Source organism: Mus pahari, chromosome 18 (genome assembly GCF_900095145.1).
Source record: "Mus pahari chromosome 18, PAHARI_EIJ_v1.1, whole genome shotgun sequence".
NCBI classification, from domain to species: Eukaryota; Metazoa; Chordata; class Mammalia; order Rodentia; family Muridae; genus Mus; species Mus pahari.
This window is the reverse complement of record NC_034607.1, coordinates 2,759,873-2,786,989: the sequence shown is the minus strand read 5'-3', so window position 1 is coordinate 2,786,989 and position 27,117 is coordinate 2,759,873. Positions and strand designations below refer to the sequence as shown.

The window sequence follows — 27,117 nt, the reverse complement described above, 5'->3', positions numbered from 1 at the left end:
TCTCAAAAAACCAAAACCAAAACAAAAACAAAAAAACAAAAAAAACCCCAACCAACCCCCCCAAAACCTTTAAATTGTGTGTGTGTGTGTGTGTGTGTGTGTGTGTGTGTGTGTCTGTGTTTGTCTGTGTGTTCTAGCACACATGCATGTGTCAGGAGCCATCTAGGAAAGGCTAAAGTTAGCAGGTGATCTTCCTGGAGGTGGCCCACCTTTCTGCCTGGCCTAAGATGGGTGAGCTCTTAGAGGCAAGATCCAAGATACTTCATCTCAAGATTGCTCCTTGCAGATGACGGATCTCTCCTGCCAGGATCACATAGCCTAAGGAGTCTGGAGTATCAGCTCACCCTATTGAGCAGCTTCCCTGCAGATCAGGATACAGATGAGCTTCCATGAATTAATGATTTTTATAGAATTCCTGATTTGATTAAAATAATCTTAGGAAGGAAGTTTTTAAAAATATTTATTTATTTATTTCATGTATGTGCGTACACTGTAGCTGTTTTCAGACACACCAGCAGAGGGCGTCAGATCTCATTCCAGATGGCTGTGAGCCACCATGTGGTTGGGGGGAATTGAATTCAGGATCTCTGGAAGAGCAGTTAATGCTCTTAACTGCTGAACCATCTCTCCAGCCCCAGGAAGGAAGTTTTAAGAGATGGTCTTAGTTGCTTTGATAGAAAGATATAATAAAGTTAAAATTGGGGGCTGGAGAGGTGGCACTGGCTGCTCTTCCAGAGGTCCTGAGTTCAATTCCCAGGAACCACATGGTGGCTCACAACCACCTGCAATGGAATCTGATGCCCTATTATGGTGTGTCTGAAGGGAGCAACAGTGTACTCATATACATAAAGTAAATAAATATTTTTAAAAAGTTAGAATCAAGAATAGAATATGCGGGCTGGTGAGATGGCTCAGCGGTTAAGAGCATTGACTGCTCTTCTGAAGGTCTTGAGTTCAAATCCCCGCAACCACATGGTGGCTTACAACCATCCGTAACAAGATCTAACGCCCTCTTCCATAGTGTCTGAAGACAACTACAGTGTACTCACATATAATAAATAAATAAATCTTTAAAAAAAATAAATAAAAGAATAGAATATGCCCACCCCTCTTAATAGTAAGTAAAGGCTGCATAATAAGGAATCAATGAGCTTTCATAAATTGCACTAAGAAGAGAAATCGACTTGGGACACATTTGTGATCAAGGAAAAACATTCACTCTAGGTCAGATCCAAGGAAGAGGCCACAGGTGTGCTCTGTGATAAAGCCAGGCTGTGTGCGGCTCTTGCTTTAAACTTATAACGAGCTTACAGAGAGGAACACTGCTTTCAACTTAAGTACCAACACCCCTGTAACTCCCTTTTGTAACATTTTATTTATGAGGTAATTTTCTAAAAGACTTTTGTCTAAGAAGGTATAAAAAAGGCTAAATGGGGGCTGGAGGGATGGCTCAGTGGTTAAGAGCACTGACTGCTCTTCCAGAGGTCCTGAGTTCAATTCCCAGCAACCACATGGTGGCTCACAACCATCTGTAATGGGGTCTGATGCCCTCTTCTGGTGTGTCTGAAGACAAGGACAGTGTACTCACATATATAAAATAAATAATTCTTTTTTTTGTTTTTTTTTTTGTTTTGTTTTTCGAGACAGGGTTTCTCTGTATAGCCCTGGCTGTCCTGGAACTCACTCTGTAGACCAGGCTGGCCTTGAACTCAGAAATCTGCCTGCCTCTGCCTCCCGAGTGCTGAGATTAAAGGCATGCACCACCACACCCGGCTTCCTTTTTTTTTTTTTAAAGGCTAGAGAAAAGAAAGTTGTTGGTTTAGGGGCTCTCTTGTCCACCCACCCACCAATGTCTGTCTGTTGGTCTGGGTACAGGTGTGAGTTATGAAACAGGCGGCCAAGCACAGCCAGAGTGCATGTGTATATGAACGTATGTGTGTCTCTGTGTGTTGTCTATGTAAATGAATTTCCTTCTTTCCTTTTCTTTTCTCTCTGGTTCACAAAGAGTTAATGAGCCAGGTGGCGAGGCCACAGAGAGGAGCACTAGCAATATCTCCTTCACCTAACCCCTCCCCGCTACACAGCAGCATCTGTATTTCTAACTGTTGAGGGATGGTTCCTACAATGGCTGTAGTAACTTCCAGAGTTAACTACCAGAGCCCAGAGACTTTAGCCTTAGAATAGCACAGAGTTTAAGAAAGTTAAACATTACCAAATTAAGCTGCTTTTGCCCCAGCAATTGCAACCTTTGCCGTCACAATTGCCAACACCCCCATCGCTGCCTTCTAGACCTGGAAATCCTATAGATGCTGGGAAGGTCACTAGTGTGTGTGTGTGTGTGTGTGTGTGTGTGTGTGTGTGTGTATGTGTATACATATATACGTATACTCCGAAATTACACAATATTACATGCACATACACATGCACACACATATGCGCACACTCCAAATTTTCATTATCCACTCATCTTCTGATGGACAAGAAAGTTGGCTCCAATTCTTTGCTCTAGTAAATGAAGCAGCAATAACCACAGGGTGCAGATATCTCTATGGTAGCATGTGGAGTTGTCTCAGTTATGCCCAGGAGTAAAATATAACTGGGTTATGTGGTAGTTATATTTCTAATTGTTGAGGAATGGTTTCTACAATGGCTGTATTAATTTGCAGCGCACCATCGTGCCTTTGCAGGTCATGATAGGGCCTTGGATGTTTTGGGAACGGAGTTCTAGACAGTTGTGAGCCATCCATCATGTAAGTGCTGGGAACTGAACCTGGGTCCTCTGGAAGAGCAACGAGTGCTCTCACCCACTGAGTCGTCTCTCCAGCCTGAAGCAGTGTGTTTTGAAATGGCTGAACGTCCCGCATGTTTCCAGGGATGTGCAGGATTCTGAAGTCAGCCCAGACGGATCATTCTTTTCCTTCGCTGTTCTAGGCAAGTCCAACATGGGTGGCTCTCCCAAGGCAGCGGTCACCAGAATCAGAGAGCTCCTGAGCATCGAGCAGAACAGAGAAGACTACCTGGGTGAGACTCTGCCCTGTCCAATCCCTATCAGTAGGGGATAGGAACGGGATCCTCTGTCACAGGGTTCAATGTGACCTAGCTCTGGCCCTGAACCAAGAGGGTTTCCCCATAGTTCTGCGGAATCGGAGTATCCCCAAACTGCGCATGCTCCCTACTCTGGCTCCATCTCCAGAGGGCTGCGGCTGTGGGCCGCTCCTTCCGCTGTAAAAAACAGTCAGCAGTGTACCTGCCTCCCAGGCAGGTAGGGGAGGAAGCTAAGGAAAATGTGAGCTGATGCAGAAAGCTACCGCCACTTCATCAGCAGCTCACATTTCAGGAAACTGCAGGAAGAACCTGCCTGGGTTCCTGGTAGGGACTGTCCCTCTGCTGTCCCTTTATCAGTAGGCACTTAGGTGTTGGTGGGTGAAGCTGCTGAAGAAACAAATAATTCTTCAGGGCTGGGGCGACCAAAAACTGTGCTTACCTATGACCAGACAACAATTAAAGATTTTTTTTCTTGGTTTGTTTCTGAGACAAGGTCTCGCTATGTAGAGGCCTGGTGGCTGCAGGGTCCTGGGCTTGTAGCCACAAAACCCCAATCTTCACCTCTGTGGTCACGCCAATTTTTGTTTGGTTTCTACAGTGCCTAGCTAGCTATGTTTGGGTTCAAATAGCCTATGTAATTATTGCAATGTTGGGGACTGAATGTAGTCTTTGTTTGTTTATTTGTTTTTTGCCTACTAGGCAAGTACTTTGCCATTGAGCTATAACCCCAGGCCTCTGCTTACTTTTATTATAGACATTTATATTTTTAATGTGTGTGTGTGTGTGTGTGTGTGTGTGTGTGATTGTGAGTACTTTTGGAAGCTATAGGAGGATAACACCTCCCTGGAGCTGGAGTTACAGTCAGTGGGTGCTGGAGCCTGAACTCTGGTCCTCTGGAAGAGCAGCAAGCACTGACCACTGAGCATTCTTTTCAGCCCTCTTTTGTTTTCTTTTGGGGATGGGCCCAGGTTGGCCTCCAACTCGAGAGGTAGCCTAGGCTGATGTTCCTAACTCCACCTCCTGAGTGTTAGTAATACAAGGCAAAAGACCCTGGGGGCAAATGCCTTTAAATTCAGCACTTAGGAGGCAGAGGCAGGCAGATCTCTGTGAGTTCGAGGCCAGCCTGATCTACAAAGTAATTTCCAAGACAGCCAGAGCTACACAGAGACACTGTCTCCAACAAAAAAACACCCTAATTCTAATTCAGGTCACATCCACAATAGAATAGAACTTGAACACATCCTTCTGGGGACACACAATTCTACCCACTGCAGGCAAACACAAAAGATTCATGCACATACACATGCACACATGCACCACATTCAAGTGGTGACATGATGTGAAGCCAAGTGGGGGTGGCATGGGAGGGTCCGGGGCATTGCAGCCTGGGGGAGAGCACCCCAGCCAGAGGTGCAGCTGGAGCAGAGGCCCGAGGAGGGAATGTACATGCTGGTTTGAGGAGCTTCTAAGAGGCTATGTGTGTGGGGGTTGCTGAGTGGCAGTAGGAGAGGAAGCGAGCCGGAGTGAAGGAGATGGGAGCCCATCTAACTCAGGCCTTTGTCAGCTTGGTGAGTTCAAGCACCCACTTCATGTCTCGGGTGGCCTCTCGGTCACAGGCTCTGGTGATTTCCCTCCTTCCCACCAGACATCTATGCTATCGGGGTGGGCAAGCTGGATGTGGACTGGAAAGAACTGAATGAGCTGGGGTCCAAGAAGAGTGGCGAGAGGCACGCCTTCATCTTGCAGGATGCAAAGGCCGTGCAACAGATCTTTGAGCACATGTTGGGTGAGTAAGCTTTGTCCCCCGCTGCAGAAGAGAGCATAGTGGGGACTCAGATGGGGGCTCACGGTGGCAGCCTGGACCAGTGGCCCTCACCCACTTCCCTCCCCATCTTCCTTTCCCCTTAGATGTCTCTAAGCTCACAGATACCATCTGTGGGGTGGGGAACATGTCCACCAATGCCTCTAACCAGGAGAGGACACCTTGGCAAGTCACCTTTAAGGTATCAGGAAGGAGGGACAGGGCTTAGACTCAGAGGTACAAACAGCCAGGCATAGCAAACCTGGACTGTTGTCTCTTCCCTGCAGCCCAAGAGCAAGGAAACTTGCCAGGGGTCGCTCATCTCTGATCAGTGGGTGCTGATAGCAGCTCACTGCTTCCATGACACTCAGATGGAGGACCGCCACCTGTGGAGGGTCACCGTGGGTAAGTCGGGGGCTGCAGTAGATCCCTCACTGCAAGGCCAGAGTCACCACTGTCTCTCCTCAGCCCTTGGTCCAGGCTAATTCACCTTTGTTTCCAGGTGATCCCACCTCTCAGCGTGGCAAAGAATTTCTTGTGGAGGATGTGATCATTGCCCCAGGGTTTAATGTCTATGCAAAGCGGAAGCAGGGCATCTCAGAGTTCTATGCTGATGACATTGCCTTGCTGAAGCTATCTTCGAAAGTGAAAATGTCCACCCATGCCAGGTGCCTGAACCCAGATGGGAGAGTACCCTATCGAGGATGGTGCTCTGGAAAGCACCAGAGGGGGTACTGAGGATGGGCCTGTCTGACACTCATCTTTCTCCCCAGACCCATCTGCCTTCCTTGCACCGTGGGAGCCAACATGGCTCTGCGGAGACCCCCAGGTAGTACCTGTAAAGACCATGGTGAGTGCTGGAGGCTTGAGGTTCTTGGTGGGTTGGAGCCAGAGCTTGCAGGGACCAGGTCCTTGCAGAGTGCCAGCAGGGATGGGGCTGCAGTCCTTAAGCTGGGTAAAGAAACCTGTACCAACACCCCTTTCTCCCCAATGGCAGAGACAGAACTTCTGTCACAGCAGAAAGTTCCTGCACATTTTGTAGCTTTGAATGGGAATAGACTGAACATCAACCTCAGGACAGGACCTGAGGTGAGAGCTTAGTAAGGGATGCTGGGATACCTGGGGGGGGGGGCAGCTCCCAGAATGTCCAGCCCTGCCTGGAGTCTCGATTCTTGGACCTTACAGGTTTGCCTAATGTCTCCTGGCATGTCCTCATTCTTCTCTCCTATGCCCCATACCGCAGTGGACAAGGTGTATTCAGGCTGTCTCCGAAAACAAGAACATCTTCCCCAGCTTGACAAATGTCAGCGAGGTGGTGACAGAGCAGTTCCTATGCAGTGGGATGGAGGAGGGAGAGGACAATCCTTGCAAAGGTTAGTCTGATCCTGGACTTCCAGGGAGAAGGCTACAGTGTCCCTGGAACCGGTTAGCAAGCACTCGGAATGCTGGTGTTCTGTTCTGGACAATACTGCCTTTTCTTTCCCTGAAGGAGAATCTGGGGGAGCCGTTTTCCTTGAGCGGAGATACAGGTTTTTCCAGGTGAGAAGCAGGATCTGGAGGGGCCTCCCTGTCAGGGCACAAGTTCTTCTCGCTGGGGGCAGGTGGGAGGCCTTTGAGGGGAACCAGAGAGGCCGAGGCTTGGAGTGGGGCCACCACTATCTCCACCCTGTTGTCTCTCCCCTCCAGGTGGGCCTGGTGAGTTGGGGTCTTTTCGACCCTTGTCATGGTTCCTCCAACAAAAACGTGCGCAAGAAACCTCTGCATGGTGTTCTGCCGAGGGACTTCCACATTAGTCTTTTCCGCCTGCAGCCCTGGCTGAGGCAGCACCTGGGTGGTGTCCTGGACTTTCTGCCACTGTAACATGGTCACTGGTCCTTTAGTAGTCCGAACCTCCTATCTAACACCTCTGAGCATTCTCACTCCTGGGTACATAAATCTTGGGCCCCCGGGAGCCCAGAGACAGTGGCAAAAGCTAGGGAATCCCCAGGGTTGTGCCAGGACCGCTGTGCCACCTGCGAAGCAAGTCTCTCTCTAGCGTGGATGACCTGTGCTCCTTTTGCTTTTACATGGAATTTCCCAGTTTTGAAATAAATAAAAATCAATGATTTCCACATCCTGTCTGTCTTATGTCTTGGGGGTGGGGAGGTCAGGAAGATTCCAGGAAGGTCAGAGTCCCTGCTGCACAAACAGTGGTTGGACTCTGCCCCATCACACAGTCCATGGAAAGACTGATCTCTTAAGTTGGGGGTAGTGGAGGTGGTGGTCTGTGCTTGTTAGGAGGGTCTGGGGGTTAAGAGGGAGCTTTGAAAGGGAAGTTCTGGCCCTTGGTCAGTCAAGGGTGGGGCTCACATAGTTTCTGTTTCCTCAGTTGGCAGCTCAGCTGGGGCCCTCTTTCATGAATGTTCCGGGAAGCAGTGGCTGCCTGCGCAGGGTAGGCTGGCCAGGCGGCAGGTGCCAGAGCAGATTGCACAAAAGGTTAGGGGATGGTGGGAAAGGGGTGTGGCCAGATCCAGCATTTGAGTTTCAGTTTGGACAGGAGGTCAAATAGGCACTCAGAGTGACCTGGAAAGGGCTTTGGGCCACTGGACTCTGGTGCTTTCCATGACAATGGAGCACCCCCAGCTCTGCCTCGTCCTCTGGGTCTTAGGCTTCTCCTCTGGAGGTAAGCAAAGGATACTCCATCCTCTTTTTGTCCCCAGCATCTGTCTTCGACCTTTCGGGGCCAGGCTTCACTAGACTTTCTCCTCAGGTGTGAGCGCAACTCCAGTGCTTGAGGCCCGGCCCCAGGTCTCCTGCTCTCTGGAGGGAGTAGAGATCAAAGGAGGCTCCTTTCAACTTCTCCAAGCTGGTCAGGCCCTGGAGTACCTATGTCCCTCTGGCTTCTACCCATACCCTGTGCAGACTCGAACCTGCAGATCCACAGGCTCCTGGAGCGACCTGAAGACCCGAGACCAAAAGATTGTCCAGAAGGCGGAATGCAGAGGTTGGAGGTTTGGGGGTGTGGGCAGTGGATGGCCGGGCAGAGTGGGGTGGAGGCTGTTCAGTGCTGGGTAAGGTGAGAGCTGAGACTGGCAGTCTGACCTGTGGGCTGGTTGAGCATGGGCACACCTCTGCGGGTGCGTCATGGGAGGCTTTCCTCGGGCAGTGAGAACAATACTCAGAAAACCGGAAAGGTGGTCTAGAAATGTAGATCAGTTGGTAGAGTGCTTGCCTTCCATGCACAAAGCAGTACCGCATGAAGCAGGTGTGGTGCGTGCCTGCAGTCCTGACGCTCAGGACATAGGGGCAGGAGGGGAAGAAGCTCAATGACCTTCAGCTTCATAGAGTTTGAAGCCAGCCCGGGCTACATGAGACCTTGCCTCAGAACAAAACAAAATAATCCCATCACACAAGAGGAGGGGGCAGTAGGGCTGAGGGGACTGGGCAGGTACTGTTTCTCAGTCACAGGATTTCTAAGACCAGGAAGGACTTAGAAACAGCGCTTGGTGACTTTTCCCTGTCTTTCCTAAAGCAATACGCTGCCCACGACCACAGGACTTTGAAAATGGGGAATTCTGGCCCCGGTCCCCCTTCTACAACCTGAGTGACCAGATTTCTTTTCAATGCTATGATGGTTACGTTCTCCGGGGCTCTGCTAATCGCACCTGCCAAGAGAATGGCCGGTGGGATGGGCAGACAGCCATCTGTGATGATGGAGGTGAGAACCTGGTCACCCCTGACTTTACCCTCTGCTGGAGGGCTTCACCCTGGGAGTGCATGAGCCCTCAAGTTGTCTCATGTCTCTGCAGCTGGCTACTGTCCCAATCCCGGTATTCCCATCGGGACAAGGAAGGTGGGTAGCCAATACCGCCTTGAAGACACCGTTACTTACCATTGCAGCCGGGGGCTTGTCCTGCGTGGCTCCCAGCAGCGAAGGTGTCAAGAAGGTGGCTCATGGAGTGGGACAGAGCCTTCCTGCCAAGGTGACCCTTGACCTGCTCCCTGTTGCCCTGCTGGCTCCACACTAAGTGTCTCTCGTCCTGAAATCCTATCACCCTGTCAGTGTGTCCTCAGTACTCCATCTGACCTACTCTCTGACCATTCCTAGATTCCTTCATGTATGACAGCCCTCAAGAGGTGGCCGAAGCATTCCTGTCCTCCCTGACGGAGACCATCGAAGGAGCCGATGCCGAGGATGGGCACAGCCCAGGTTAGAATACAAGGAGGGAGGCTGAGCAGGAAGCCCAGGGAAGGATGGGTGGTCTGTCAGGTACTGTACATACCAGAAGCTGAGTCTCTGCTGGCACCTAGGGGAACAGCAGAAGAGGAAGATTGTCCTAGACCCCTCGGGCTCCATGAATATCTACCTGGTGCTAGATGGATCCGACAGCATCGGAAGCAGCAACTTCACAGGGGCCAAGCGGTGTCTCACCAACTTGATTGAGAAGGTAGATCAGAGCTTCCCTCCCTTTGAAATGAGGGGACCTTATCTGGACCTCACTGCCCTTACAAGACTGGTTTCCTGTGTTCCCAGATCCTCTGGATCCAGGTCCTGTTGTCCTCTAGCCTCTTTCCTGTCTCAACAGGAGTGTTGACTACCCTCCACACTGTTTTTTTTTTCCTTTTTTCTTTTTTTTTAAAAACACAATGGCCTCTTGCTCACGCACAGGTGGCGAGTTACGGGGTGAGGCCACGATATGGTCTCCTGACATATGCTACAGTCCCCAAAGTGTTGGTCAGAGTGTCTGATGAGAAGAGTAGTGATGCCGACTGGGTCACAGAGAAGCTCAACCAAATCAGTTATGAAGGTCAGAGGTCAGGGAAGGGAAAGCCGGGAGGTGCACCTTGGGGCTGTGGTGGTCAGAAGCTCGGGGTTCTTCTGGAGAAAGGAGACAAGACTACTATTGGTTAGAGGTTGAACAAAAGTGTCATTGGGCAATGGAGAATGCTGGGAGAGTCAAGGGCAAGTGGGTGATAACAAAAGTTAAACGCTGTCTGGACTTGGTGGCACAAGCCTTTAATCCCAACATCCAAGGCCAGCATGGTCTATATAGTAAAAGTTGAAGAACGTGGGGTCTCAGTTGTCACAGACTTCTGAGGTGCAGATGTGACTTGGAAGATAAGGTCAGTGACCTCTTCTTTGTCTATAGACCACAAGCTGAAGTCAGGGACCAACACCAAGAGGGCTCTCCAGGCTGTGTATAGCATGATGAGCTGGGGAGTGGATGCCCAGCCTGAAAGCTGGAATAGAACCCGCCATGTCATCATCATTATGACCGACGGTGAGGTCTTCCTCCTACCCCACCATCCTCCCTTCTCCAGAGCATGTGTTTGTGTCTCCAGACAGTGTATCTTTTCTGACCCACTTTCATGATCCTCATGTTTCCCACAGGCTTGCACAACATGGGTGGAGACCCTGTCACTGTCATTCAGGACATCCGAGACTTGCTGGAAATTGGCAGGGATCGCAAAAATCCCAGGGAGGATTATCTGGGTGAGTGGCCCATTTGGGATCCAACACCTTCAAACCCTCACCCTTCACGGCCTGGACTCTCACCCTCTCCTTCTCTCCTTCAGATGTGTATGTGTTTGGGGTCGGGCCTCTGGTGGACTCTGTGAACATCAATGCCTTAGCTTCCAAAAAGGACAATGAGCGTCATGTGTTTAAAGTCAAGGATATGGAGAACCTGGAGGATGTTTTCTACCAAATGATTGGTAGGAAGACTCAAGGGTGTACAAGGGGAAGCTGCAAACTGAGGTTGCCAACGTCTCCCACCCCAAAGCCATCAAAACCCGGAAGGCTCACCCTCTGCCCCCGCCATGCCTCCCCCGGGTCTATTTTTACTTCCTGATTTCTCACACTCACAGAACTCTAATAGCTTATTTTACAGATGTAGAAACTGAGGCTGGGCACAGCAAGTCAGCATCAAGACTGTGGCTAAAGATGCTCAGTCCTCAGATCTCCCGGTCAATCTTTTCTTACTACACCACGGGGTTCCTCAGCTAACACACAGAACCCTCTCCCTGCTTGCTCCCCTTTCCCCTTCTGGGCCTCTGCTGCCAACAGACACACAGGGACCCAACAAAGTTGGCTACAATGACTTGAGTCTTCAGCATTCTTTCCCTGACAGATGAAACCAAATCTCTGGGTCTCTGTGGCATGGTGTGGGAGCATGAAAAAGGCAACGATTATCACAAGCAACCATGGCAAGCCAAGATCTCAGTCACTGTAAGCATTCGAGCAATGGGGACTTGTGGGAGAGAAGGGCAGGGCAGAGGGAAGAGGAGGGGAAATATCTGCACTAGCTGTAATCCTGGCTGTTCAGGAAGCCAAGGCAGGGTAGAGATTCATGGCCTGCTTGGGCTACAGTGAGTTCAAGGTCAATACAATAACTTAGCAAACTGCCTGAAAATGGGGAAGGATGCTAGGCATGGGGCACATACACGCTGGTGCCCTGGCACCTGGATGTGAGAGCAGGGCTGCCTTGTGTCTGAGGTCAGTCTGGGCTATACAGTAAGGCTGGGCATTAGCCATGAAGAGAAGAAAGCTGGGGCTAATGTTCACCTAGCTTGTACACAGCAGCCTCAAGCAGTACACACACACCAAGGTTCATCTGCATTGGCTTCCTAGCGCCCTCTGAAAGGACATGAGAACTGTATGGGGGCCGTGGTGTCTGAGTACTTCGTGCTGACAGCAGCGCACTGCTTCACAGTGGAAGATCAGAAGCATTCCATCAAGGTCAGCGTGGGTAAGGATGCAGTCAAAACTGACCTCCAGGCCCATCTATCTTCAGGAAGCACTGACATGTTATGACCTGTAGCCCACCTGTTCTCAGCACAGCCCCCCCGGCCCCTAACCCTGACTAGTCAAGGATGGGGAAACAGAACTCCAAAGATGAGGTGGGGCCAGAGGCAGGAGGCTGCTTCCATAAACATGGTGCACATTCTCCTTCTCTCAGGGGGTCAGAGGCGGGACCTGGAGATTGAAGAGGTCCTGTTCCACCCCAATTATGATATTAATGGGAAAAAGGCAGAAGGGATCCCCGAGTTCTATGACTATGATGTGGCCCTAGTCAAGCTCAAGAACAAGCTCAAGTATGGCCAGACTCTCAGGTGAGTGAGGCTGCGGCTCGGAGATGTTAGGGAAGGTGGGCTGGAGGCACAGGGCTGAGTAGGCTGTCTGTGGTCCCTCACTGTACCTGTCTCGGTAGGCCCATCTGTCTCCCCTGCACGGAGGGAACCACACGAGCCTTGCGGCTTCCTCAGACAGCCACCTGCAAGCAGCACAGTAAGGCATAGTCTGGGATAAGACAAGGATGAGACTCAAAAGACAAAGGGGTGGAAAGAGGGAGTTCAAAGTGTTAAACTGCTCAGTTCAAGGCCTACCTCCAACTGGCCCAAGGGGCACCTGCTGGGTGAGAAGTGAGGGTTCAGCTGGCCTGACCCCATTACTTTTCCAGAGGAACAGTTGCTTCCTGTGAAGGACGTCAAAGCTCTGTTTGTATCTGAGCAAGGGAAGAAGCTGACTCGGAAGGAGGTGTACATCAAGAATGGGGACAAGGTGAGCAGAGGACTCTGGAGAGGGTCACGTAGGCCTCATTCCTTCCTTAGCTAGCTTTGTTTACACCTTTGTTGCCTACAGAAAGCCAGTTGTGAGAGAGATGCTACAAAGGCCCAAGGCTATGAGGGGGTCAAAGATGCCTCTGAGGTGGTCACTCCACGGTTCCTCTGCACAGGAGGGGTGGATCCCTATGATGACTCCAATACATGCAAAGGTGAGGTGGCTCTCTGGCTATGCTGCAAGTCCACAGGCCCAGCGTCTTTCCCCTACAGCTTCTCTCTTCTACAGGAGATTCCGGGGGCCCACTCATTGTTCACAAGAGAAGCCGCTTCATTCAAGTGAGTGGTCCCCTCTAGTCCCTTGGGGAGATGCCCAGGGGTCACAAAAAGAAAGCCTGCTGTACATGGCTAGAAAAGGGGGCAGAACAGGGCCTACCTCATCTGATAGCTATGTTCTTAACTGGTCAGTGAATGCCAAGTGTCTGGCTTATGTGCACCATGGAAGTCAGGGGGAGCTGGGCTCCCAGTGCACTTCTTTAGGCCAGCTTGGAAGCTTTCTGGGATTATGAAGTGTCAAGTGACCCATGGCACGCCCTTATCTACACAGGTTGGTGTCATCAGCTGGGGAGTAGTCGATGTCTGCAAAGACCAGAGGCGGCAACAGCTGGTACCCTCTTATGCCCGGGACTTCCACATCAACCTCTTCCAGGTGCTGCCCTGGCTAAAGGACAAGCTCAAAGATGAGGATTTGGGTTTTCTATAAAGAGCTTCCTGCAGGGAGGGGTGAGGACAGATTAAAGCAGTTACAATAACAAGTGTGTTCCACATCTTTTTGGGGTAAGGGCGTGGGGGCGTGCACTGGTTGACATCAACACTGACAGCCGCTTTTGAAAGCTTAACTCCAATCCCAAGTTCTGAAAGACTAGAGGCTGACAGAGGTGAAAAGCTTCTACCCCAGGGTTTTACTGAGACCAGCTTGGGGGCATATGAGGCACAAGGAATCCAGCTTCATGTCCTAGAAGCCATCCACAAGGTTTCCTATAGATCGTCACTGTACACAATCTGGGTCCTCTTGTCTCGATGGCAACCCTTAGGGCTGTTCTGGACAGCTAAGGAGGGAGGAAAGTGACAGTTAAGGTCTGAAGCAGCAGTGGCGTTAGACCTGGGGTCCAGAGCCCTGGCCCTGGTCCACCAGGGCTTACTCTGCCCTCTGGTGGCCATAACCTCACCGTGGGTTAGAAAATCCAGAATGCTAACACAGAGATGTGACTATGATATCATAAAATACATGGAAATGAAAAGATCAGAATGTCTCTGTGGTCTTGCTGGCATTCTGGTTCCTTCCTGGTGTTTGCAGGGACTTTGCTTACTCCTTCCTCAGAAAAATTGTTTTCGGGTAGAATGGGAGACCCCACGAGGACCTCTTGAAACCCAAGTGTTCAGCTTTTCTTTCCTCATACTCCTCATCCCGCCCAAGGATTCCCTGTGGGGCTAAGAGATAGGCTTCCTCTTTGGTCTTATACTCTTCTCAGAGCCTCAGCCGAAAGCCCAGAGCTTCTGCGGTTGCTCTCAGCTTGGACTCTTCTTCATGGTTCCTTTGCTGCAGACTCCACTTGGGCCTAGCCAGCCAGGACTGCTGGAGGTACGCCCGGCACAGACAGTAGAGCCCAGCTTCCTAATGCTCTTGATTCTCTAAACCAGTCTCGGGTCACTTTCCAATCTCCAGAATCCCCATCTCTGACGGTCCCAGATGCACAGAACACTAATCTACGTTTCCATGCCTGGTCTCCTACCTGAGGTCCAGACCCACAATACCAAGTTCAGGTAGCACCCCAGCTCAGAGGCGACAACCGGGCTCCTGCTTTCCCGTCTGTGACAGTCACGGTTGGAGGACCCTGTTCTGTTTTTCCAAATGGCTTTTCAAGACAAGATTTTTCTGGGTAGCCTTGGCTGTTCTGAACTCTGCTCTGTAGGCAGGCTGGCCTTGAACCCAAGGGCTCCACCTGGCTCCCTCCCATGTGTTGTGGCTGAAGGTGTGTGCCACCACTGAGAGAGCGCCTTCAGTGCTGCTCTCCTCCCTCACCCGACAGATGCCCTGGCAATTCTTCATCCGCTGCCTAGTGAAGATCCTGACCTTGGGCACTTTAGGCAACTCAAAGGAAGTGCTATGCTTCAGGGAGGGGGAGGGAAGAGCCTCATCCTTACCAAGGGAGCCCCAGACAGATTTGCCAGTAGCAGCGTCCAGCATGGGCTGTTTTCGGGCTATGTTGACTTTGAGCTGCACAGATTCCACCTGGGTCCCATTGAGCTGTGGGACAAGAGGGGAGGGGACAGAGGATGGGCGTTACACGGAGCAAGGTGCTGCTGCCCTGGGAGGAGCAGACAGGAATGTGAGGATGAAGGTTTCCTCAGTCAGGAGAAAAGTTTCCTCTAGAAGCAGGTATTGAAAGGAGAAGCAGGAGGATGACAGGAGGGATGGGAGGAACGGTCTGAGAAGTCCCAACCTCAGCAACGGCCTGATCTGCAGACTCCATCTTCTCGTAGGTGACGAAGGCACAGCTGGGTAAGAGAGAAAGCAGGCAGGGGACTCCATGGAGCCAGTGTCCCCACATGCTAGACCAGGCAGCTCCCTCCCCAGGATGTTGTTCATCCTTACTTTCTGGGTGGGTCCATAGAGAGGTCGATGATATTTCCAAAGGGAGAGAAGGCCCCTCGGAGGAGGGTGGGCGTCATGTCCTCTCCATACACATACAGTGTGTTCCCCTTCCGAGGGGCCCTCCGTTCGGGGAATGAGTCTGACCCTGTGGGTTAGGAACCACAGTCATTACTGGGTCCACCTCACCTTCTACTTAGCAGGACCCACCTAAACCCTGGCTAAGACCACTCACTGCGGAAAGGGCCCTCTCGGTCTCGTTCCCGATCCCGGTCTCTGTCTCGATCCCGCTCTTTGTCTTTGTCTCGATCCCGGTCTCTGTCTTTATCCCGGTCTCTGTCTCGATCCCGGTCTCTGTCTCTCTCTTTGTCCCGGTCCCTATCTCGGCTCCGGTCATGACTTCGGTCCCTGCTGCGGCTTCGGGGAGGGGAGGCTGAGGAGCGGGCACTACCATGCTCTTCATAGCTCCAGTCAAAGCCTCGAGGTGGGCCATCACCAGCCCCGGGGGCCTCTGCCTCTTCTCCATCTTGTCCCAGTTCCCGAAGCCGGTCACTAGAAGACACAAAGCTGGGGAGAGGCAGACAGTAAGGACCAAAGGGGGCTCGACCTTCTTCCAGACCTTTTGGAGTCAACATTGCCTCTGCAGCTAGCTCCTCCCATTCTAGCCCTGAACTTTCCAGTCACTCTGGCCTCTGACCCCACACCAAACAGCGCTCTCTCTGACCTTTCATACAGAGATTTCCTCTGGGGACGTCTGGATGGCTAAGGGGAAAGAAAAGACAGAGAACAATTCAAAAGACTCCCAGGTGCCAGAGTTGGTCCACAGTGTGTGGGTCTCTTGTCCCCAACCCCTGCCCCACAGAAACCATTACCTCCTGTAGGTCCTCATCAGCAGACATGCTCCTCTGGAACGGCTGGAAAGTGGGGACAGGCCCCTTCTCTGGGTCCTGGAAAGGGGTAGATACCCATGTTAGCGTGGACCAGGAGAACCCTTCCCCCTCTCTTCTCTGCTTCTCTTGTGCTCCTGTTACTCTTATGATGATGTGCTGGACTTTTTGGTTTATTGGTTTTTCAAGATAGGGCTTCTCTGTGTGGCTCTGGCTATCCTGAACCTGGGGATAGCTGTAGACCAGGTTGTCCTTGATGTCGAGACAGCTCTCGGCCTGTCTGCTCCAAGTGCTGGGATTAAAGGTGTGTGCCACTGTATCTGCTGATGTGCTGGTTTTTGAGTAAGTGGTTTACTCCAACCCCCCTTCAATCCAAGCAGCACAAATGTGGAAAAGAGATGTGGGCCACCCAGGTTGCTTTGTAATAGACAGAAAGCTAGCTCCAGTGGCTGCAGTGGCAGGCACTACTTGTGAGGCGGAGGCCAGAGCATCACTTGAGTTCATGAGTACAGTCAGACCCTGTCTCAAGGAACAAGGAAGACTAGAAGGAAACACCCTAACCTCAGAACCGCACAGTTTGCTCATATGTGAACATGCATGACTCCCCCCCCTCCAGCTGATGCCAGGACGCCCCAGACAATCTTCCAATGTGCTCACCTTTAACTTCCCTTCCAGGGTCCGAGAACGTTTGAAGCCTGAGTTCTTAGTTTCAGCCTTGATGGCACTGATGGCTCCTGACTTCACCAGTTGTTTGGCCTGTTCTGTTGCTGTGGCAGTGTCCACCACAGGCTGCTCTGACAGTGCTGGGGAGAGAGGGAGGGGGAGGGGAGAGAGGCATTCATTATGCAGGCTGTGGAGGGAAGCCCTATGCTGCTGCTGCCCCCTGGACTGTCTATCTCTGTCACTTACAGCGTTTGACACCGCCCTGGCTCGCTGTGCCACTGCTGCTCTGCTTCTTCAGAGCCAGCAATGCCTTTTTCTGGAAAGGAGAGAGGTCAGTGAGAAGAGAGGTCTGTCAACCAAGGCCTGATTCCGAGGCTAGCGTGTGTGACATCCTGGTCCTGGAGTGGTTCATCCCCCCTCCACATCATCATGAAGCCCACAATATTTAACCTAACCAAATTATGGTGTTCAAGGCCTTCCAGTCTCATATTTTGGAAACTGAAAACCAAAAACACCTAAGCCCTACCATATAAGCTGCAGATAAGTCCTGAATGTCATCCTTGGGGATTTTATCCACCCATCTCACATCTTCTGTGTATTTAATGAGGCCGTGCAGAATCAAAACACATAGTTCCTACCCTTAACAAGTTCAGAATCCAGGAAACAATGGCTAGACTGACAGCCAAGAATAATCTAGGGCACTAATCACTCAGGGCTGAGTACAAGCAACACTTTCAGGTGCTTAAGTGGCTACTAAACTGAGACCTCACAGAATTACCCAACACAGTCAGAAAAGATACTTTAGACAAAGAAATCGGGGTGGTGAAAATGCAGAGGAGGTTTTGGAAGGCAGGTTTTAAGAGAAAATAATTCTGTCTCTTTTGACAGATATGGTGAGCTGATATTTCAGTTCTATACATGATGTGAAACCTCTGAAGTGTTTTCAATGGATCAAGTGTGCTCTCAAAATAGCAAAGCCAAACCCTGAAAATGAGAAATTACTCAGAGGTTTCACTAGTAAGGAGAGTGCTGAGCACGGTGTTGTGCACCTAGAGTTCCACTTCCCGAGAGAAGCTGAGGAAGATCCCAGGAGCCCAGGAGTAGGAAAAAACAAAAAAAAAACCCAACCCAGCCACATACTGAGATCCTGCCAGGGGTGGTGGTGGGGGACAAAGTGGAAGAGGGAGGAACTCAGAAACCATTGACAGCCTTGACAAACGTTTTGCTGTGTAAATAGTACAGAAGCCAGAGGTGAGGCAGAACTGTTCCAGGCTACCCAAAGCCACGTATTTTCAATCCAGCCTGGGCTAAGTGTGTGAGACCCTGTCTGAGTGGTGTGTCGGAGATGAGTGATTTTAAGGCCTATTAAATGTAGTTGGTCCTATCTAAAAGCGAAGGGAGGGAGGTAGAGCAGACAGGAGGAGCGCATTAACTTGGGGATCCGATGGTTCCCAAGGCTCTGGGCGGTGCTGAAGCCACAGGGACGATGGTAATTCCATTGGGGAAGACCAGAGAAGAGGGAGGGTTCAAGCAAGACCGGACCATGCTGCCAAAGCTCCACTGGGACGGCCCCTTCGGGGAGGAGGCAGGAGGACCCCCACGGCCTCACAGTCAGCCTAGGTGTCCCCAGAGTCTGGAGAAGGCGGGCCACCACGCTCAACTAGCTAGCTCCCCTACCTTTTTCTTGAGTTTGTTGAATTTCTTCTGCAGTGCCTCTTCCTCCTCACTCAGCCCCGGCGGTATCACCAACATGTCGGCTCCTGGTTCAAGGGCAGAACCCAAGACATCATTCTCTACTGTCACCAGTCAAAATTCACACGTCGTTCAACCTGCCTCCATCCTGTACGCAGCCCAACCTCCAGGCCCGCCTACTCCAGCCTCTGGCCTTTCCCTAACCCCTCGCTCCTCCGAGGCTGCTTGTCCAGCCTCCTGATCACGGTAATCAACCGGCATTCCCGCCTGTGTCCAAGGTCCAGACTCTAGAGCCTTGGGGTACCTCAGCCCGGAGAAGGGAAAGCACTCCCTGCGACGCCAAGGCGATGGCTCCCGACCCCCATGCCCAATGGGGTTAGGTCAGCCAACCTCGGGGTCCGGTGGGCAGAGAAGGCGGCCGGGCCCGCGCAGCGCTATCTGGGCAACCAGAGGAGGAGGAAGAAGCACCAGGGGCCGCGCGGGGAAGGCGCGAAAGATGTGAGACGAAGCCCTCACCTGAGGGGGCGGCGCCCGGGCCCGCGGTCTCCGGCGCCGCCGCGCGGGCTGCTGCGCGCGGGCTCGCGGCGATGACGTAAGGGGGCGGGACACGCGGTAACCAAGGCGGCGAGGCGCAGCGACTTCCGCCCGGCCTTGCCCGGCTCCGAGTCCGGCTTCGGCGCCGCGCTCGCCCACGCTCCCGGCGGGGAGTGGTGGTGGAGGGGGCGTGTCGGAAGTCATCTCAACTTCCGCCCTTCTCGGGGCGGGGCCGGCTCCGTGGTTACTCTGAGTTTCCGGGCTGCTCGGCAGCTGCCGCCGCTCAAGGATGATGGAGACGGAGCGACTCGGTGAAGGGGAGGGGAGGCGAGGGGAGGGGAGGGGAGAGGGAGGGAGGGAGGGAGGGCCGCGGAAAGGACTAGTTAGCAGACAGGAATGACTTGTGGCTTTTAACCTGCGACCTTTCCCTTGTAGTTCTGCCTCCCCCAGATCCCCTGAACCTCCCCCTTCGAGCTCTGGAAGTGGGGTGCACTGGCCGTTGGGAGCTGCTGAACGTGCCAGGGCCTCCAGAGAGCACTGTGAGTGACTTTTGACCCTCACCTTTGACCTGTGAGCCTAAAAGACATAACACCCTGCTCACAGGAGGATGTAGCTTGCTTGACACCTGGACACTGTCATCTTGGCCTCCGGCTCGTGCTGGACAGATCCCACCCTACTGTCACTCCTGTAGGTCAGAGCTGCCCCTTCACCTGTATCTTTCCTCCTTGGAGGCCCCGTCTCTCTGCATACCTCAGAGCACTTGGCTTTTTAAAAGTGAAGCCTGGCGTGGCTCACGCCCTTATTCCCAGCACTTGGGAGGCGGAGGCAGGCAGATCTCTTGAATTGGAGGCCCGTTTGATCTATATACCTCATCCCCAAAACAGAAAGAGAAGGAGCAGAAATTTTAAGACTGGCAGAATGACTTATTATTATTATTATTATTATTAGCCCAGAGATTCTCAACCTTTGATTCACTACCCATTTGAGGGTGGAATGACCCTTTCACAGGGGTCACATCACATATCAGATATCCTGCACACAGACATTTACATTAAGATTCATAACTAACAGAATTACAGTTAATAAGTAGCAACAAAATTATTTTACGGTTGTGGTCACCACAAGAGGAAGAACTGGTACATTAAAAGGTGGCAGCATTGGGAAGGTTGAGAACCACTGGCTTAGCCCATTAAAGCGCTTGCCCATGCAAGCCTGATGAGGCACACGGAAAGGTAGGGAGAGAACCAGCTCCACAGTGTGGTCTTCTGACTGCCATGTGTGCATGCATGTACTCATGTCCACCCGTTACACACAGGCCTGTGCATACTAACACATACTACTACAAATAAGAAGAATTCTAAAATGCATATTCTCAGTTGAGCGCATAGCTCACTTGGTGTAGCACTTGCTCAGCGTTACACAAAGCCCTGGTGTTGATCCCTGACTCTGTATGACAGTCAGGTGTGGTAGCTCATGCTTGTCACGCTCTCACTTGAGAGGGGAAGGTATATATATGTGTGTGTGTGTGTGTGTGTGTATATATATATATCATATATATTAATATATATGATATATATATATCATATATATACATACATATATCAAGTTGGATGCAAACCTGGGTTTCATGAGATCCTCTCTCAAAATAAGAATGCAGATTGCTGTGTCTGGCCTCTGTATGTCTGAAATCAGTAATTTACCTTAGGTGGTATCCTGGGGACATCTACCATTGGATCAAAACACAAATTCCATTGCCTCTTTTGTGTACACATTATCCTTTACTAACCAACTTAAGGCTTCTTTGTCTTCTTCTTTTTTTTTTTCAATTTATTTACTTATTTTGTATACGAGTACACTGTAGCTGTCTTCAGACACAGCAGAAGAGGGCATCGGATCCCATTACAGATGGTTGTGAGCCAACATGTGGATGCTGGGAATTGAACTCAGGACCTCTGGAAAAGTAGTCAGTGCTCTCAACCGCTGAGCCACCTCTCCAGCCCCTTAATGCTTCCTATCTCGCCCTTGTCCCAGCTCCCCCATGGCCTCCCTCCGTGCGCCCCAGATCTGTGCCAGGAAGCAGAGCAGCTGTTTCTGTCATCTCCAGCCTGGCTTCCTCTACACAGCGTAGAGCACGCAGCTCGGTGAGAAGTCTGCAGGCGCCCAGACTGGACAGATGGACCAACGGAAGGAAGCAGGGATAGGGAGAAAGCCGACTCCAAAATTCCATTCCTTCTCTCCAGAAAATGGCAGAGGAAGACGGATCCCTGGTCACTCCTGGCTGCTGTGGAGACTCCAGTCCCATCTGACCTTCAGGCCCAGAGACACCCAACCACAGGCCATATACTGGGCTATAAGGAGGTGAGAGGTCAGAGACCCCAAGAAATGGAATTGGGAGGAAGTGTCAGAAGCAGGCTTGGTCTCACTGGTTGTCCAACCTCTTGTCTCAGGTCCTGCTGGAGAATACAAACCTGTCAGCCACAACGTCCTTGTCCCTTCGCCGGCCTCCAGGGCCAGCTTCCCAGTCACTATGGGGCAATCCAACACAGTACCCTTTCTGGCCAGGTAAGTCATCTTTGATGGTGGCATAAGGGAGAATGTCTAAGGGACGGATCCCTGCTCATACCGAACTCTCATATTTCCTCAGGTGGGATGGACGAGCCCAGCATAAGTGATCTGAGTACTCGGGAGGAAGCCGAGGAGGAGATAGACTTTGAGAAAGGTGAAGTCGCCCTCAGGTCGTTGCCTGGCTTACTGTGTCTGGGGAGAGCCCAGCAGGTTGCTGCTAGGCTTCCCGTTCGTTTACAAGTCAGGGAAACGAGCCTTCTTGCCCACGAGCGAAAAGGCGGCCTCCCTAGTAGCTCTTAAAAAATTGGCCACAGCTGCCATGAACACAGGCAGAGTACTGTGAATGTCTGTGTTGCATGATGTCCAGTTACAGAACAGCTGGGCAGTGGCCGATGCGGGTGCAATGGCTGATGCTGCCTCTCTGTTCTCGTCCTTCAGATCTTCTCACTGTCCCGCCTGGCTTCAAGAAAGGGGTGGATTTTGTCCCCAAAGGTGAGCTGGAGAAAGGTTTGTAGGGGCACCCTGCTCCTGTAGACACGTGAATTGTGACAGGGTGACTGGCTGTTGTTCCTCAGATCACCCAGCTCCTGTGCCAGGTTTGCTCAGCCTCAGCCGTCTGCTGGAGCCTCTAGATCTGAGTGGAGGCGATGAGGATGAAGGCGAGGCAACGGGAGGCCCTAGAGGGGACGCTGCCTCCGCCAGCCCCTCCGGTACTCCCCTGGTCCGAGCAAGCAGCTTGGAGGATCTAGTGTTGAAGGTTGGTAGTTACCAGTGGTGGAGGCAAGTAAGAAGGGGCTCTGATGCCCAGGTTGGGTTTGAGGGTGACAGTGAGATAGTCTGGGGCATGAGCCGCAGGCAAGACCTCCCTGGTTCTACCTCTGTCTCTCCTACCCGACTTCTCCAGGAAGCTGCCACAGTCGTATCTACCCCAGAGCCTCCCAAACCTCCACCTCAGGAACAGTGGGCTGTGCCTGTGGATGTCACCTCCCCCGTGGGCGACTTTTACCGTCTCATCCCTCAGCCAGCCTTCCAGGTACTGTGCCCAGGCTTCATTCCGCCTCTGGGTAGACCTGGCCATGCCCCTCAGGACATCCCAGCCAGAGGCCACACACCCTCCAGGCCTGGCTTGCCCCTCAGTCCCAGCCCTACACTGGCTTGTCCCTCTTTGCCCTGCACACCTCTGAGGAGGCAGAGCGGCTTTCCCTGCAGCCCTGTCCCTTTCTTTCACACAGTGGGCATTTGAGCCAGATGTGTTTCAGAAGCAGGCCATCCTGCACTTGGAGCAGCACGACTCTGTCTTTGTTGCAGCTCACACATCTGCTGGGAAGACAGTGGTGGCTGAATATGCCATTGCCCTGGCCCAGAAACACATGACCCGGTACACATGCCTCCATTAGCCTGCCCTCCTCAGCCTGCCTGCCTTCCTCCTTCCTCCTTCCCGGGCCTCGCCTCACCTCCTACCTCTCTGCCTCATGCCTTACCCTGTAGATAAGAGGTTCAGGAGAGAGGCTGAGATGGGGCTTCAGAGAGACATGAAAAGGTCTAGCAGAGAAGAGGGGCAGAGAGACGACCTGGGCTAATTTAGGGAAGGATGGTGTCGTGAAGGAGGATGCAAGGGTTATTAGTGTACAGGACATGAGCCTTGGGAGGGCGCCAAGTAGAAAGCAGGATGCCCCATCCGTGAGTCTGTGAGAAAAAGACTGCCTGACTTCACACCCCATCTTTAGTACCATCTACACTTCTCCTATCAAAGCCCTGAGCAACCAGAAGTTTCGGGACTTCCGGAACACATTTGGGGACGTGGGGCTGCTCACAGGGGATGTGCAGCTGCACCCAGAGGCCTCCTGCCTCATCATGACCACGGAGATCCTTCGGTGAGAGAGGGCTCTGTCTCCCAGGGGGGTTTTGGGTGGGGAATGAGTCTCCTTGCAGAAGCCGGGTGGTGACAGAGCTAGCTGCTGGGGTCAGTCTGAGCTTCCTCTCCCCAGCTCCATGCTGTACAGTGGCTCTGACGTCATCCGAGACCTGGAGTGGGTCATCTTTGATGAAGTCCACTATATCAACGATGCAGAGGTGAGCGCTGGGTGAACACGGGATCCTCCGTGGGCTTCACCCCCTGACACCCCGACTGACCTGCCTCCCCGTGTGTGCAGCGTGGGGTTGTGTGGGAGGAGGTGCTCATCATGCTTCCTGAGCACGTTTCCATCATCCTTCTGAGTGCCACCGTCCCCAACGCCCTGGAGTTTGCTGACTGGATCGGGTGAGACCTGTGTCCTGGGTGCTGAGACATGAGGACTGTGGTGGTCCTTAGTTGGGGTTGGGAAGCTCAGGCCACTACAGTGAGGAGAGGGGGCAGGGTTGGAGCCAGGAAACAGCCCCACTTGGATGGCTGTCGAGTCCCCTTGGGGCGTGCTGAGATGGGATGGTGGCAGCTGAACTTCAGGGCAAGGACAGGTACACTCATGGTCCTAATTGAGGAAAGGACAGGGCAGAGGCTGGGCCTTGAACCGGTGGGATCAGAGGTGGAGATGAAGCTGCGGCTCATGGGCCCCACTTCTGGGCCTCAGGAGGAACTGCCCTCTCTTGCCTGCAGGCGGCTGAAGCGGAGGCGGATCTATGTGATCAGCACGGTTGCCCGGCCGGTCCCTCTGGAGCACTATCTCTTCACAGGGAACAGCCCCAAGACGCAGGGCGAGCTCTTCCTGCTACTGGACTCCCGAGGGGCCTTCCACACCCAGGGGTAAGTTCAGGGCTGGGAGCAGAGGCTGGGCCTCTGCAGGGTCTCACACCACCCACCCTGTGCTCAGGTACTACGCTGCGGTGGAGGCCAAGAAAGAGAGGATGAGCAAGCACGCCCAGACCTTCGGGGCCAAGCAGCCCACGCACCAGGGTGGGCCTGCGCAGGTGAGGGCTAGGAGCACTCAGTCTCTGCCAAAGCCTGCATCCCATCTCCTTTCAGCCCTGGCTCCTGGGGGAGGGAGTGGACTTGAGGTCTGTGTCCTGCTCCTGTTAAACCTGACTGGAACATGACTTCCCCACCTCCACATAAGCTCTATCCCCTCCCCTCCTCCCTCAGGACCGTGGGGTGTACCTGTCCCTGCTGGCTTCCCTCCGGACCCGGGCTCAGTTGCCAGTGGTAGTGTTCACCTTCTCCCGAGGCCGCTGTGACGAGCAGGCTTCGGGCCTCACCTCTCTAGACCTCACGACAAGCTCGGAGAAGAGTGAGATCCACCTCTTCCTGCAGCGCTGCCTTGCACGGCTCCGAGGCTCTGACCGACAGCTACCCCAGGTGTGTGTCTGTAAATGCAGGTAGGGATGTGGTGATCTGAGACCTGCCCCTCCTGCTGATGTAGGTAGGGATGTGGTGATCTGAGACCTGCCCCTCCTGCTGATGTAGGTAGGGATGTGGTGATCTGAGACCTGCCCTCCCCTCCCTCCTCGCCCCGCAGGTCCTGCACATGTCGGAGCTCCTTCGCCGAGGCCTGGGTGTGCACCACAGCGGCATCCTGCCCATCCTTAAGGAGATTGTGGAGATGCTTTTCAGCAGGGGCCTGGTCAAGGTGAGCAGGGTGGGAAAGCGGCCCCTGGTAGAAGGGCCAGGACTTAGGCAGGACAGTGCAATGGTTAAGATCCAGGCTGCTTGGGTTCGAATCCCAGCTCCATAACCCTGCTGAACTCTAGGTTTCTCCCCGTAACCTTAAATGGGGATGTATATAATACAACATAATAAACACGGACATATATAACATAACATAACATAACATAACTCTGGGCCTCAGAAGAGAAACCTCCACAGCTGGCAAGCATAGGAAGAGTCACTAATAGAGATGCAAATGAAATGGTGTCAGGAAAACAGCTGTACAGTGGTTAGGATGGCTGCATTTAACTGCACGTGGCCAGTTGTAGGCTGTTGCCATTGTCTGGCACCCGAATACTGTTTGTTGTCTTTCCTTGTCTTTCCGCCTTGGTACTATTTAAGCAAATTAAGTATAGTACAAAAGGAACTTCTGCCTTTCTGAGGGAACATTGTGTTTGCCTTGTTCTCACGGTCCTGTTTATGACTTGTTGGAAGGGCTCATACTTCAAGCTCTGCTCTGGGGATGTGAGAGGGAAGGCTGGCTGAGGGGCAGGTGCCCTTCACCGGGACAGTGGCTAGGTAAATGTAGGGTGTCCCTTACAGAGACACATCACCTGCCTCTCTCAGAATCAGTGATGGATATCAGGGATTAGGAGATGGTAATGACTGTGCTTCCGGTCTTCCTGAACAGGTAAACAAAGCCCTGCAGACAGATCTGAGACCGGGCTCCAAAGTGGCGTTAGTGACAATTTTGGAATTTTGGTTTCTTTAAAAAACACAGAATGTGCTTTCATTTTAATCCCAGGTGTGGGATGTGGGACTGCTTCCGATGTCCACAGCAGCTGACCGTGATTTGCCTGGCGCTCTGCCAGGGGTGTGGTTTTGCCAGCTGCAGATAGTTTCTGCGATTGTGTGACTTTTGGAATTCTGGGGATTTTTCAGAGAGTAGATAAATGCTAGTGCTCTGAGAGAGGTGGTGGGTTGTTGGTTGTAGTTTGTTACATAATTGTGCACAAAGAAGAAACAACATGAAGAAATTAGATATTTTGACAGCGAAGATCAAACTTGCCCCAAGGAGCTCGAAGGCCCTAATCAGCAGGAAGTAGTCTGATGATAACGTCACCCCTTCCCACCCCTGACTTTACTCAGGGATCTCTCTCCTTTCCCCTCTGTCCTTTCTTCTCTCTTATCTAGTGTTAGGGGGTTGAGAGGGTGGATGAAAAAAGAACCCACAGCTACCGTCGTGCGAGCTCTGCCAGAGCCGGGCCACAGAGCCGTTTGTTTACCCAGTCTCCCTCCCTCTGTCCCAGGTCTTGTTTGCCACCGAGACTTTTGCCATGGGGGTAAACATGCCGGCCAGGACAGTGGTGTTTGACTCCATGCGCAAACATGATGGCTCTACCTTCCGGGACCTGCTGCCTGGGGAGTACGTGCAGATGGCAGGCCGGGCAGGCCGGAGGGGCCTGGACCCCACGGGCACCGTCATCCTTCTCTGTAAGGGCCGAGTGCCTGAGATGGCAGATCTACACCGCATGATGATGGTGAGAGGCCGAGCGGGAGCAGCACAGCCCCAAGCCCTCAGCCCAGCTGCCTTTGCTTTGCCTGGAAGAAGTCAGGTCAAAAGTGAGCCAGTCCAGCTGGCAGCACATGCCTTAGTCTCAGAACTTGGAAGGCATACACAGGCAGATCTGTGAGTTTGAGGCCAGCCTGGTCTACAGAGTAAGTTCCAGGACAGCCAGGACTAGCCAGAGAAATCCTGTCTTGAGAAACAAAACCAAACAAGTGAGCAAGTCCAAGGAGGATACCACCTCCTCTTTCTTACTACCACTGTGGGTGCAATGCCTGACGGGGAGCACAGAGGACAGGCTGGGGAGCACAGAGGACAGGCTGGGGAGCACAGAGGACAGGCTGTGAGTACAGAGGACAGGCTGAGAGCACAGAGGACAGGCTGGGGAGCACAGGACAGGCTGTGAGTACAGAGGACAGGCTGGGGAGCACAGAGGACAGGTTGGGAGCACAGAGGACAGGCTGGGGAGCACAGAGGACAGGCTGGGAGCACAGAGGACAGGCTGGGAGCACAGAGGACAGGCTGGGGAGCACAGAGGACAGGCTGGGGAGCACAGAGGACAGGCTGTGAGTACAGAGGACAGGCTGGGGAGCA

General features: G+C 52.5%; 4 protein-coding genes across 10 annotated transcripts in view; 3 read left to right on the top strand and 1 right to left on the bottom strand.

The window, feature by feature from the left end:
* C2 (complement C2) overlaps nt 1-6,957 on the top strand; it is a 19,756-nt gene extending 12,799 nt beyond the window's left edge. Inside the window, exons 9-18 of the mRNA XM_021218554.2 lie at nt 2,932-3,021; nt 4,691-4,831; nt 4,954-5,048; nt 5,134-5,251; nt 5,349-5,514; nt 5,620-5,696; nt 5,844-5,935; nt 6,090-6,219; nt 6,336-6,385; nt 6,533-6,957. Coding sequence (XP_021074213.1) covers nt 2,932-3,021; nt 4,691-4,831; nt 4,954-5,048; nt 5,134-5,251; nt 5,349-5,514; nt 5,620-5,696; nt 5,844-5,935; nt 6,090-6,219; nt 6,336-6,385; nt 6,533-6,706 — 1,133 coding nt within the window. The 3' untranslated portion in view covers nt 6,707-6,957. The remainder of the gene's footprint in view (nt 1-2,931; nt 3,022-4,690; nt 4,832-4,953; nt 5,049-5,133; nt 5,252-5,348; nt 5,515-5,619; nt 5,697-5,843; nt 5,936-6,089; nt 6,220-6,335; nt 6,386-6,532) is intronic.
* A 91-nt stretch (nt 6,958-7,048) lies between these two features.
* Nucleotides 7,049-13,200, top strand: Cfb (complement factor B). 2 transcript variants are annotated; one of them, XM_021218551.1, is made up of 18 exons: nt 7,049-7,508; nt 7,596-7,829; nt 8,358-8,543; nt 8,635-8,808; nt 8,934-9,035; nt 9,137-9,273; nt 9,495-9,633; nt 9,976-10,107; nt 10,218-10,319; nt 10,403-10,540; nt 10,957-11,054; nt 11,457-11,574; nt 11,785-11,938; nt 12,037-12,113; nt 12,286-12,386; nt 12,468-12,600; nt 12,675-12,724; nt 12,993-13,200. In XM_021218551.1, exons 1-18 carry the CDS (start codon nt 7,448-7,450, stop codon nt 13,146-13,148), a joined length of 2,292 nt encoding a protein of 763 aa, XP_021074210.1. In that variant the 5' UTR covers nt 7,049-7,447; the 3' UTR covers nt 13,149-13,200. The 2 variants fall into 2 exon arrangements, with proteins under 2 accessions (XP_021074210.1, XP_021074212.1); XM_021218553.2 differs by lacking the exon at nt 12,993-13,200 and having other exon boundaries at nt 7,322-7,508; nt 12,472-12,600; nt 12,675-12,728.
* Nucleotide 13,201: 1 nt separating this feature from the next.
* On the bottom strand, nt 13,202-18,868 carry Nelfe (negative elongation factor complex member E). Of its 6 annotated transcripts, none has more exons than XM_021218560.1 (11): nt 18,585-18,868; nt 18,266-18,348; nt 16,835-16,904; nt 16,583-16,728; nt 15,911-15,985; nt 15,763-15,800; nt 15,274-15,605; nt 15,042-15,186; nt 14,890-14,944; nt 14,591-14,693; nt 13,202-13,494 (listed from the first exon to the last, which is right to left on the bottom strand). In XM_021218560.1, the coding sequence occupies exons 2-11, from the start codon at nt 18,338-18,340 to the stop codon at nt 13,424-13,426; spliced, it is 1,110 nt and encodes a 369-aa protein (XP_021074219.1). In that variant the 5' UTR covers nt 18,341-18,348; nt 18,585-18,868; the 3' UTR covers nt 13,202-13,423. The 6 variants fall into 6 exon arrangements, with proteins under 6 accessions (XP_021074219.1, XP_021074217.1, XP_021074218.1 ...); XM_021218558.2 differs by having other exon boundaries at nt 18,797-18,866; XM_021218559.1 differs by having other exon boundaries at nt 18,671-18,862.
* Nucleotides 18,869-19,042: 174 nt separating this feature from the next.
* Skiv2l (Ski2 like RNA helicase) overlaps nt 19,043-27,117 on the top strand; it is an 11,335-nt gene continuing 3,260 nt past the window's right edge. The window contains exons 1-18 of the mRNA XM_021217544.2: nt 19,043-19,125; nt 19,250-19,353; nt 20,846-20,955; nt 21,055-21,172; nt 21,262-21,376; nt 21,459-21,533; nt 21,818-21,871; nt 21,955-22,136; nt 22,284-22,412; nt 22,612-22,757; nt 23,107-23,253; nt 23,368-23,452; nt 23,533-23,639; nt 23,973-24,119; nt 24,187-24,283; nt 24,456-24,668; nt 24,829-24,939; nt 26,267-26,497. Of these exons, the coding sequence (XP_021073203.1) occupies nt 19,104-19,125; nt 19,250-19,353; nt 20,846-20,955; nt 21,055-21,172; nt 21,262-21,376; nt 21,459-21,533; nt 21,818-21,871; nt 21,955-22,136; nt 22,284-22,412; nt 22,612-22,757; nt 23,107-23,253; nt 23,368-23,452; nt 23,533-23,639; nt 23,973-24,119; nt 24,187-24,283; nt 24,456-24,668; nt 24,829-24,939; nt 26,267-26,497 (2,193 nt within the window). The 5' untranslated portion in view covers nt 19,043-19,103. The remainder of the gene's footprint in view (nt 19,126-19,249; nt 19,354-20,845; nt 20,956-21,054; nt 21,173-21,261; nt 21,377-21,458; nt 21,534-21,817; nt 21,872-21,954; nt 22,137-22,283; nt 22,413-22,611; nt 22,758-23,106; nt 23,254-23,367; nt 23,453-23,532; nt 23,640-23,972; nt 24,120-24,186; nt 24,284-24,455; nt 24,669-24,828; nt 24,940-26,266; nt 26,498-27,117) is intronic.

Excerpts from the sequence above, each read along its gene's own strand:
- Cfb (XM_021218551.1), top strand. The coding sequence starts at position 7,448 with ATGACAATGGAGCACCCCCAGCTCTGCCTCGTCCTCTGGGTCTTAGGC. Across the intron at positions 9,634-9,975 it reads CAACCAAATCAGTTATGAAG|ACCACAAGCTGAAGTCAGGG; the intron begins GTCAGAGGTCAG and ends CTTTGTCTATAG. Across the intron at positions 10,320-10,402 it reads TCCCAGGGAGGATTATCTGG|ATGTGTATGTGTTTGGGGTC; the intron begins GTGAGTGGCCCA and ends TCTCTCCTTCAG.
- Nelfe (XM_029531197.1), bottom strand. The coding sequence starts at position 18,340 with ATGTTGGTGATACCGCCGGGGCTGAGTGAGGAGGAAGAGGCACTGCAG. Across the intron at positions 15,801-15,910 it reads CTGATGAGGACCTACAGGAG|CCATCCAGACGTCCCCAGAG; the intron begins GTAATGGTTTCT and ends CTTTCCCCTTAG. Across the intron at positions 14,694-14,889 it reads CAGATCAGGCCGTTGCTGAG|CTCAATGGGACCCAGGTGGA; the intron begins GTTGGGACTTCT and ends CTTGTCCCACAG.